Source organism: Heterocephalus glaber, unplaced genomic scaffold (assembly GCF_053883595.1).
Source record: "Heterocephalus glaber isolate CG9 unplaced genomic scaffold, H.glaber_assembly_v1.0 deba00001608, whole genome shotgun sequence".
NCBI lineage: Eukaryota > Metazoa > Chordata > Mammalia > Rodentia > Bathyergidae > Heterocephalus > Heterocephalus glaber.
This window is the reverse complement of record NW_028258379.1, coordinates 849,996-862,039: the sequence shown is the minus strand read 5'-3', so window position 1 is coordinate 862,039 and position 12,044 is coordinate 849,996. Positions and strand designations below refer to the sequence as shown.

Genomic DNA, 12,044 nt, shown 5'->3' with positions numbered 1-12,044 from the left:
ATAGTATCTGTTGCTATTTGATAGACAATAATGGTAAAATATTGTATCAAAAACTTTCCATATAGTAGGCCCTGCTGCAAGAACTTTTTTATCTTTTTGGTAACTTTTAATAATACATTTTATTTAATTCAATATATCCACAATATTATTTCAACATATTTCAATATAAGAAGTATAGTCCTTCTTTCATACTAAGTCTTACAACACAGGTGTTTATTTTAAACAGGCACACTCAGTTTGGACTAGCTACATTTCTAATGCTCAGTAGTCACATGTAGGTAGTGATTACGCTAGTGGACAGAGCAGCACTCAGAGCTATTAGGAGAATTAAAGGAGAAAATCCATCTCTTTTAGAAGACGCAGAAGATAAAGCATTTGGCACAATATTGGTGGGTAGAGAAAACAAAGTGTCAGCCCCTTCCTCACCCCTCCTTCTGTAGCCATGATGGGTCGTGGTTCTCTGAATTGAATACTAACAGTCATTCTGCTTTCTTAAACCTTGAATTCTTCACCCGCTTGCTTCCCTTAGAGGAATTACAATGAGCACATTCTCACCTCCCCCATCCTGCCAGAGCTGCTCACATCTCTGGCCTGAGCTGCTGCAGGAGCTTCCCTGCATAGCACCCTACCATCTGCTGCTACTCCCTCCAACCTATTCTCCACTGAGCAGCCAGAATGCTTTTGTGGTGACTTTTCTATGGTAAAACATAAAGAAGACTACACTATTTTAACTACTTTTTAAACATATAATCTAGGGGCATTAGTACATTTACATTGTTGTACAACCTTCCCCACTATTCATTTCTACAACTTTTTCATCATCTCAGACTGAAACTTCTTACGTACTAAACAATAAGTTCCCATTCCTTCATCTCCCTCTCTGTTCTACTTTCTGCCCCTAATTTGCATAACATAAGTGCTTCATATACATGGAATTATAGAATATTTTTCCATTGCTGCCTGGCTTATTTCTTTCAGCCTAATGTTTTCAAAGTTCTTCCAAAGGTCAGAATTTTCTTCTTTACAGCTGATAATATTCCATTGCTTGTATATACTGCCTTTTGTTTATCCATCATCTATTGATGCACATTTGGCTATTTCTACGCTTTGGTTATTTGAATAGTATTCAATAACTATTTTATGCACTATCTCACTAAATCCTACCAACAATTCTGCAAACCAGATACTACTATTCACTTTACAGAGAAGAAGAAACAGGGCCACAGGGATGAAATCATTTGTAGTGGTGAGTAGCAAAGTGAGGATTCAAATGCAGCAATGTTAGAATTTTATGTGTGCCACAATGTGAAAATGGTAAGGAAAATTCTGCTAAGTACCAGTGTGCTAAAGTTATCTTGTCAAGAGCATGAGGACTGAGAGGAGTTGGCTGGATATTTTGGAGTTCAGGAGTAGCCAGTGAAAAAGCAGTGTCAGCATTAAAGTGGAAGACAGTGAAGTAGAGAAGAAAGAATTGGTAGCAATGAAAGGATGGAACTTAGGATGGGTTCCTAGAAAGGCTGGGTTTCCAGGATGGAACCTAAAAAGAATAGCAGAGTTCAGAGAATGGCTTTTTTTTCAAGTTAGAAAAGACCCTTAAGAAGTTTCAATAGATATAAGATTAGTAATAGGTGTATAGTCACTTAAAAAAGGACACTTCAAAAGTATTAACAAAAGGATCATGATACAATACAAAAACAAGATGCCTAGAAGGATTAAGTACAGTTCACAGATAAAGTAATTCATGGAAATATGGAAAAGATGCTATACTTTGTATGACGTCACTAAGTTTTCTGTGAAACAGCCAAAGTTTGCTAGAAACATCAATGCAGGACAAGGAAACATGGTTAACCTGTGCCGAAGGTGCACCCATTAGAAAGAAAGCCTTATTCTACGCAATGTTTTATGTTACCTTGCTTCTTTCACTCTCTTTGAATCCTTTTTCAATTATCTGTAGCAGATGCTTTTCCTTCACTGTAACTTCAGGATCAAAAACATAAAAAAGGCATTCCAGCATCTTGCGATAGCTCCTTAAGAATAATTGGAACAGAAGAAAAAACAGTGAGAATTGGTTTCACAAAAGCTTAGGTAAAATAGACATATGCCTTGATGGAGATGTTTTTGTTTATACTGGATATTCCTTCATTTTTAATACCTTCTCCAAAACGGACCAGTGCAGATAGCTAAATAATGAGGTCATCCTAGCTAGAGTGTATTTTCAATACTGTTAACATTTAAAATAGACCTTTTTAAAATAAATAAAATCAATCCAGACTTTTATAAAACTGTTCATTACAGAATTCAATTTCTTACTTTGAATCATGCATATCTCCAACATCCAAAAACTTCTGAAATTTCTTTTCAAATTTTAGTCTCAGAATACGATTGTTAACTTTAATGACACGTTTTACTTTTACTCCTGTAATACCGTATGTTCTGAAATCCCATGTACAGAAACGTGATAGAATTAATTCATAACAGGAATTATACCTATGTGGGAATATAAAATATACATAAAGAAAATAATAGATTTTGTTTTGGTTCAAACCATGCATAATTTATTCAATCAATAAAAGATGCTAAATTTTTAAATACAGTAAAAAAAGTTCTTTTATTAATTATCCTATATATTTTTTCTGACTAAAAGCTAAGTTGTTTGACCAATCCTCCTTTCCTAAAATACTTTCTTTTACTGGTCTTGGTGAAACTACATATTCCTGGCTTCCTTCTTACTGGCTGGTCCTTCATGGCTTTCTTTGTGGGTTCTTGGTTAACAGACTTCTCTGTTGGATTTCCCCAGGGATCAGCTTTTGGCTTTCTTCTTGCCACAGACACTCTCCCTAGGTGATTTCATCTGGTCCTTAGTCTTATATATATATTCTCATAAATTACAACATTTTATTTCTAGCCTTTATCTCTATCCAATGTACCTGCCTATACTCAGGCTAGAATATTTAATTACCTACATGATACTTCTATCTGTGTAAGTAACAGCTCTCTCAAACATAACTTACACTGTAACTAACTTCAAATTTGCTCCTCCAGAGTGTTTTCATCTCAGTACCATACATGGCACATCCACCTAACTTGGAGCCTAGGTTAGAAACAGAGATAACCACCTTCTCTCTTGCTTGCCAATATTTAATTCTTCAGCATGTCTGTTTGGTTCTAACACATATTTTGGTCTAAAATACATCCTGAATATGATCACATTTCATCACCAACACTGCCATTGTAGTCCAAATAATCATTATCTCTTAGTTGACTACTGTTATAACTTCCTAACTAGGGATTCAGAAGTGAAAGATACAATGTCTCTGCTCTCACAGAACCTACATTTCAGGACCAATGTAGAAAATAAACAAGTAAAGCCATAAATAAAATAATTCCTAATTATACCAACTACTGAAAGATCTGGATAACTTAACTGAATAAACTGATATTTTTCAAATGACCAAAATGCATAAGGTTACATGTGAAATATTTTAATGTAAAAATATAAAAAGTTCACTGATATGGTCTCAGATTCCACACTGGAATTAACCTATAAAACTTAAAACTACCACTGGTCAAGTATTGTTGTATCAAAACACAATATATCACAATAAATTACAGAAGCACCTATAAGAATTAAGCTGTCTTTTATTCAGCCAAATATTAAAATATTTTGCAAAAAAAATGTGAGAAAAGAATACTCTTCCCAGTATTGTTTTTTTTTTCTGTTTTGGAAAATAATTATCTTTCATAAAAATCTCATTTATGAAGAAAAGAGATAGGATCTTGGTGAAGATGTCAGAAAAGGTATCTGATCTGGGAACAAAAGGAGAGGTGCAGATCTCAAGAACATGTAGACACTGAAATGTTGGCTGACTTTCTGCTGCCCTCACGTGGCCATTCTCATAAAATTACAATCTTGATTTAAGAGTACAGAATCTAGACTGAGATTTTAAAAACAGAACATTTTGACAACAAATAAGAGATACATGTAAATGTATATGGGTCACATTTACCGTTATGGACATGTCTAGGCCCTCACATTCAAAATCTACCAAGGCCTGAACATGAGTGTGAGCTAAAATACAGAATGAGCTTCCACTTGAGCCTAATACCTGAGCATCTAAACTGTGCAAACCAAACTAATCCCAGAGGAGTTTACAGTCCCTAGAGGAGACGGAAATGAATAAAACAGTGTTACACTCCAGCAAGATGCCTGCTAGCCAGTTAAAAGATCTCACGAAAAAGCCACATTGTCATCTGCAGTGGAAAATCTGCTGTGCCTAGAGAGGGATCATTTTCTGGATCTAAATCAGCCACATCTCACCTAAATAACAAGTCTTGGAACCACTGAAGCTGTATGTATCAGACTTCTTCCACTCTGATAGGGACTCATGCTATAAGGATTTTAGATAAGGGTTTTTTTTGTTTGTTTGTTTTTGAAGGCAGCTTTTATTTATTTTTTGTATTAAATTCTTTTATTCGTACATTGTAGGTATAGAACACAATTACATTTCTCATTGGGAATTGTACCTTTATATAATGCATCTTCGTTCTTATTTTTCCCCATTCCTAGCCCTCCCTTCACCCCCTCCACCCTTCCCTATTTACAAAGACTTTATTTCCATTTTTTCCATTTCTCATCATTTTTTCCTTTCCCTTCTTTCCTTTCCCCTGTGCCTCCCACTACCCCTACCCCTTTGGACCTTTTATTCCTATTTTACATTATCAATTATTCATTCTAATAATTGGTACATTTCAGGTATACAATACAATGATATTCATCATTGGAAATTTGCACCTTTACATAGTCTCTCTTGGTTCTTGTTTTTCACCCTTGCCCAGCCCTCCCTTCAACCCCTCCAGCCCTCCCTATTTACAAAAATTTTGTTCCTATTTTTCCATTTTCTCATATTAATCCCATTCCCTTCTATCCTTTCCCCTAGCCCTCCCACTTCCTTCCCCTTTGCCCCTTTTCTTCCTATTTCACATGACCTATTATACATTTAGTCCTTATTTACACTTTCAGTTTCTCACACCAGAGAAACTATTCAGTATTTACACATCTGTGATTAGATAAGGTTTTTGTTATTCAGTGGATCGTAGTGGGGCTGGAGTGTTCTCATGGATGGGTGGAAATGATGAATGGACAATATTTAGCTTCTAGTCTGGACACAAATAGCTCCATGAAGACTTTCTTTTTCTGCTAGAAATTCACCTGAGCAATGATAAAACTAGGATGAGGGACACAAAGGCATTCTGGGTGAAGGAAGCAGAACAAACAAAACACTTAAGTGGGATTACCTGTGCACCAGGAATAGGAGGCACGAAGGAAAAGGTTGAAAAGGTGTGATAATAATTTAGAGACATTAAATTCTCCTCTGTAGGTGAAGGATCTAAATGTAATTTGGAAGGAAACAGTAACTAAAGGCTTTCTTTGGTTTTGTTTTTAAGAGTGCTTTCTGTGAAGGAAGCAAGAAATAGGGCCGGGAATTTAGCTCAGTGGTTTCGCCGCCTGCCTTGCAAGCGCAAGGACCCGAGTTCGATCTCCAGTACCAAAAAAAAAAAAAGAAAGCAAAAATCATATGAGAGACCATTTAGGAAACTTTACTGATTAATGAACACTGAGCACCGGCTACACGCAGGCATTGTGATAGGTGTGGCAAGAGCTGACTCTTGGCATCCGGCTGGTTGTGGAGACTGAGGGAGAGGACAGGGTCAAGAATGTCTTCGATGTTTGCTGAGAATGGGTAACCAAGAAGATATCAAAACCCAAACAGAACAAAGCAAAAATTCAAGGTGAAGTATTTTCACATGATCTCATCTAAACGTACTGTCAGGGCTATGTCTAGATATCCTCCCAAAGCCTCATGCGGTCATGGGGGTGCTTATCAGAGGGGGATGGGCCTAGAGTGCGTGGTGCTGGGATCAAGGGTATGTGATTACTAAATCAGTTCACTGATGGTTTGGCATAGTTCTGGGTAGGATTAAGGGTGTGAGTGCTACTCCTCCCCTAGGGTGGGTAATCTGTGTATAAAGAGACAGAAAAAGGGCTAATGCACCCTCGCCTGCCTGACTGCTGTGGACTATTGCTCCTCTGCAACATCCTTCTGCCATGCCACCCTGCTTGGAGCCAGCCAACTATGGACTGAAACCTCTACAAACCGTAAGCCAAATAAACCTTTCCTTCTTTAACTTTGGGTGTCAGGTATTTTGTCTCACCAATGAGGAAAGTTAAACTAAGATATAAGTTCAGATAGACTAAATGGCTGTTTCAAGATTACACAGTTTGAACCTAGGTCTTCTGTTTCTCATTCCTTGATGCATTCTACTATAGCTGATTTCCTTTTAATGTGTTGAGTTTGCTTTGCCAGTTGGACATCCAGGTAGAAATGTCCAATAGACATTTCTCTGTCCAATAGTCTCAGGGCTAGAGTCCAGGAGAGAGGTTGTAACTATAGGTAACATGAAAGTACAGGAAAGGAGACTAATAAGGAAAGGCATACAAAAATAGAAAAATTCTAAACACTGAAATCAAGAGAGATGGAATTACAGGAAGGAATGGTTGACAGTATCAAATGCTTTATGGTCAGGAGAGTGAGGGCCCCTCAAATTTCCCGAGTACCCTCACTTAATGAGACCTGAGTTTATAAGCATTCATACTGACACTTATCACGGACTAAGATACTCAATTACACCAAAAGATGCCTACAGACTTTAGTTAATATACAAACGATGCAGACAATGTAGAACGCATGTGCTTTTAAATGGGTGGAACTTAATATAATTTATTAGACCAAGGCTTACTAAATACTGTTAACTGATTTGCTGACTTAAACCAATGTTTTGTTGTATAAAACAGTAAGCTTTTGCTGCTATAGCTCCTAAAGAGTACAGCATGAAATCTTTACTTATAGTTAGATTAATTACTGAAAATATCACATCAAAGTGAAATTGTTAAATGAGTACTTATAAAGTAACATGGAAACTTCAATTAGTAATTTATATTTTGGGCTATGAATCTAGCCCTATGCTAGATACTATGATTTATAAGCCACATGAAATATCATATACTTCCCCAAGGAGCTTATAGATTCACTTATATATTCTTTTGTGGTGCTTTAAAGTTTCATTTAAAATTAAGCAGGAGAACAGCATCTTCCTTGCTCATGAATGCTGTCTGATGTTGATAGGTAACTCACTTGGCAGCACATAGGTAAATCTATAATGATAAAGCTAAAGTGGCAGCAATCAACTGGTAAGTCTATAAAATAATGATATTTTAGAACTGAAAAATATAATAACTGTTTCATAAAAGAAATTAAGATGTGTTCAATAATATACAGTTAGAAATCTGCACTGTTTTTTACTAAAGTAATAAAGGCTAGAAAATCATTCTATTTGAGTCCTAGTACTACTCAAGTACTTCTTAATAAAATGCTAAATCTTTGGCCTTAGAAATATTAATAAAGAAGTCAGTGTTTAAATAAAACAACCAAAAATGCAGCAGATTCCAGTTTAAAGCACTTTAGTTGTTATTTCTTAATATACACAAAAGGTCAGCTGTAAGGTGGCCAAACTTGTAGTATGCTTAAAGTAAAAAAAGTCCTTGAGGGCTGGGAATTTAGCTCAGTGGTTTCACCCACTGCTGCGCAAGCACAAGGACCCCAGTTCGATCCCTGGTACCAAAAAAAAAAAGTCCTTGAAATTCTGCCATTTTAGTAATTTCATTTAAAAATATTTTTCACTAATCTGCTAGTTTTGTTAAGAGCTTACTTTGTTTTATTTTTATTTATTTATTTATTTTTTGAGACAGGGTCTCACTGTGCAGTTTATGCTAGCCTTGAGCTCCCTATGTAGTCCAGGTTGGCCTCAAACTCACAGCAATCTTCCTGCTTCAGCCTCCCGAGTGCTGGGATTACAGGAGTGAGCCACCATGCCCAGCTGAACCACCATACCTGGCTAAGAGCTTACTTTGAAATAAGTCAAAAAAAGAAACAAAAGGGATACCATTCAGTTTTGCACTTGAAAAATCATGCCCTTACTTATTTATGCGGGAATTGACATGAACACCTTTTATATTCTTATACATAAAAATCAAGTACTAAACAGTGTAAACTGCTGGGTAAATGGATTCAATGATACAAAATAAAACTTTTAAAAGTCTCTTTCACTCTTGAGAGTACTTCTCAAGAAGATCTGTGAGAAGCTTTTACTCACTGAGGAGTAAACAGCTACCTCGAATGGAAATCTGGGGCTTGGTTTAAAATAACTTTTAATAATAGTTGGGGCTGGGGATTTAGCTCAGTGGTTCCGCCGCCTGCCTTGCAAGCGCAAGGACCCGAGTTCAATCCCCAGCACCAAAAAAAAAACAACAAAACTTTTTTTCCTAAAAAATTAATGCAAATTTTGCATTCTACTCCTCAATAATCGGTATTTATTTTGCAACTGATTCAGTAAAACCGTGTTCCCCACCAAGGGGAACTTACAGTGTCTCCTGGTGAACCTCCAAACACTGACATTCCCACTATGGTTCTAGGGCAATCCCTGGCTGTTTCACAGGCTCCTCAATTTTGAGAAAATGACTTCAGGAATATGAAAGTCATAAATTAACAAGATTCTTCATCAAGGCTTTCTTTTTTCTTTAAGGATTCTAATTGTGCCCTCTATTCAGGCAATCCACCCATTTCCTATTTCTCCTGATAGGTAGATCTTGGCTTCAAAGTGTGGATCCCATTTTCTGCTTCTGTTTCCTGTGGTTCTCTCCATTTTTGTCTATATGGGCTGTTGATCCCAAATCTAGGTTTAAGCACATGTCTTATTAATGTGCAGTGCTTATGTGCACCCTGACCACAGCTAGCTCTAAATAACAAGCTCTTCTTTGACCATAGGCCTACAGAATACTTGCTAGAAAAACTTCCATGTTAGCAATGTTATTTGGTTTGGTAGTCCTGTTGTGTTTTAGCTTCTCAACCAATATTCAGAATCCAGGCCTCTATCCAGTGCAGAAACAAACAATAGGAACATATAAAAAACTAATACTTTACTATAAACTATTTCTTTCTAAATGATACTCAGTTCTTTAGCTCAGAAAAATTGGGTAAAGATCAATGATATATCATTAAGATGTCTTCAAGGTTAGCCGACAGTGATAGTGTAAACAGAGAAATGCGTAAGAGGTGAAGTAGGTAACTGACAATTTTTGTTAGATTAAGATTCTTCAGGAGAAATGTTTTGAAAAGGGGACATTTTAAAATTATAAGTTGATATTTTAGTTGATGAAACTATTACTTAAAGTTATTTTAAAACTATACATAAACTTCAAACAGATTTACCAGTCATCAGATCTCGTGCCTTGTTCAAAATAGATATTTCCCACAGTTTCCAATTCAATTAGCAAAAATGGGATCAATAAGCCATGACTTTCCTTCTTTTGCTTTACTTCAATACGATAGATTGCTTCAATTCTATTGAAGAAAAAAATATATATACAGCTATTAGAATGATCTAAAAATCACAACATTAAAAGTCATAACAGTTTAACTGATGTCAAAATATATCAGTTTCTTTTTTTTTCAATGAATAAAGCTTGTTAATACTTCAACCGAGTAAAAGACATTTGTCTTTTTACAATTTAAAACCACCTCAAATTTTAATTTCAGAATATATAAAGATTAGAAGACTATCCTGGGTCTAACACTGCTTTTTAAAAATCTTATATAATTTTAACCTTTTTATGATTCCATTTTCTCAATAAAATGGCAGTACTATTTCATACCCACGTCGTAAAAGGCTGTCTTGAGGCTTATACATGTAAGACTCACAGCAAAGAGTCTGGCACAGGAAAACCTCGCCACACCAGAATGTTACTAATGTTTATTGTTAACATTATTATAGGACAGACTAATTTATCCACTTAATGCCTTATCCAATAATGCCTTTACTTCTAATGCCTTAGAAGTAAAATTTTTTCACAGTCCTTATTAAGCCTTATTTAAATTTTTAGTTGATAACATGCACATGAACTTGTTTTTACATGATTTTGATAACTGTGTATGTACTTTGCCAGATCTCATCACTTTGGTGAGTTCCTCTGCCAGCGGTGCCCTTTTGCTTTTAGTGTGCAGAGATGCGACAAGAAGGCATTCAAAAGATGCTCACTGTTCCTGATTAAGAACCGCCTCTACCACAAACTGCAGGCCAGCTGTGACCAGGGATGCATGCTCATTATGCACTAGCAACTGGACTAAGGAAAACATGTCATGTCTTCATTTTTAATTCTTTCCATTACTGAACAAGGAAACTGAATTTAACTGATGACACCAGACATTCTTATTCTCTCATATATCAACTCTGAACTAGATAATTCTTTAAACATACTCATCTAGTTTTTTGTTCCAGAATGTTACCCTTTCATTTAAGGCATTTAGTTTGATCATTATCTTCTGTTGAAGATTTGGTTCTTCTATGATGGTTTCACAACTCTTTGATTTTTCAACCTCAGTTACTTTATTGTTATTGGATCTGTCACTGTGCCCTTTGCCAGACCCCTTGAGTTCAGCCAGTTCCCGTTCCAACTGTTGAAAACCATGCATCAGAAAGGAAAATAATAAAACATGGTAAAGACAAAGTCTGAATTCAGATATTAATATTTTAGTGAGATCTATTAAATAGCTAATTTAATTTAACAAGGTAGAAATTTAGGTAATAAATAGGGCAGACTTTATAAAAGCATACCAAACACATTACATCAACTTTGGTCAAGTTCAACGAATTTCCTTTGACCGAATGACAACCGTAAGTACTTCAAATATGGCAGTCTCTCAGTTCAAAATATGAAAAGCAAAGAAGTTGATTCTGAAATTTGATTAAGTTTTCTTATATTAAAGCCAAAGTAAAATTAAAATAAATGCCAGCTTTGACGTGAATGAAATACTTAAACTTTAAAAATAAAGTTGTGATAGTTTAGGCACCCATTTGTCAATGTCTTTTCAACATGAACATGAACTTATTTTTACACGATTCCAGACAACTGTGTATGTACTCTACTGTGTACATAGTGTTCTGGGAAAAAAACCCACAGAAGAATAAAGAAAAGCTTGAATACAGGGGTACACATTTATCCTTTTTCCTTGGTCTCATATGGCTCAAGTCAGTGCAAGGACTGAAACTTCAAAACTGTGAGCCAAACAAAACCTCTCCTCCTTTAAATTGCAAGTGTTGGGTATTGTGTCTTAGCAATGAGAAAGTGACTAAGACACTTGGATATTTAAAAAGAATGCATAAAATATTATTTATCTTGATTACTGAGGTTTTGGACATTCTCTTATATTTTGAGCCCCAAGGCAAGAGCCTTATTTACCTCACCATAATCTTAATTTTATAGTATTTTAAAATAAGTTGTATTGTACAGAAAGTATATGAACAGAAATTTACTGATTATCTGTATTTTCTCAGTAAAATGTCTATGTAGGGCAACATTTGTTTTAAAAAATTAAGCCTATGTATTAAAAATGTTTATAGTTTACATAATCTATGACTTTTATTTTTCACATTTGGAGATTTTATTTAATGTAAGGTGAGCATCCTTAATCTGAAAATCCAAGATAGGAAATGCTCCACAATCCAAAACTTTTTTATACATTTCAGGTTTCAGATAAGGAATGATTATCCAATTAATTTACAAATATTCCAAAAATCTGAAAAATTCTAAAATCAGAAGCATTTTTGGTGCCAAATATTTCAGAGAAGAGATACTCAACCTGTACTTGCACTTACATATGGAAATGGCAAACATAAAATGCCTTTCATGTACTGGTCTCTTGTGGTTTTTATTCAAATAACTTACACTTCATTAAAATTTTACTTTGATGTTTTTCTGATTATAATAATTAAAGCCTCATTTTGAAAAAGTATTAAATACATTTCAAAGCCTTGGTTTTTACTATCTACTGCTCTGTCATGAAAGTGAACAGCTCTTCTCTTGCTGAACATTTAGGTAGTTCCATTTTTTGTCTTGTTATTAATGGTGCAGTGGTGAGTAAGCTTCGAAC

The 12,044-nt window shown here is 35.3% G+C and overlaps 1 protein-coding gene across 15 annotated transcripts in view; it reads right to left on the bottom strand.

Moving 5' to 3' along the window:
• Lrrc9 (leucine rich repeat containing 9) overlaps positions 1-12,044 on the bottom strand; it is a 130,449-nt gene that overhangs the window by 71,385 nt on the left and 47,020 nt on the right. For 13 of the 15 annotated variants that reach the window (XR_015444981.1, XM_087195193.1, XM_021248003.2 and 10 more), the window contains 4 exons: positions 10,372-10,568; positions 9,327-9,458; positions 2,311-2,487; positions 1,910-2,027 (listed from right to left, as the gene is read on the bottom strand). Coding sequence is in view for 14 of the 15 variants with exons in the window: in XM_087195193.1 (XP_087051319.1) it covers positions 1,910-2,027; positions 2,311-2,487; positions 9,327-9,458; positions 10,372-10,568 (624 nt within the window). In the remaining variant the exon portion in view is untranslated. The remainder of the gene's footprint in view (positions 1-1,909; positions 2,028-2,310; positions 2,488-9,326; positions 9,459-10,371; positions 10,569-12,044) is intronic. The other 2 variants (XM_087195194.1, XM_087195198.1) reach the window with 1 other exon arrangement.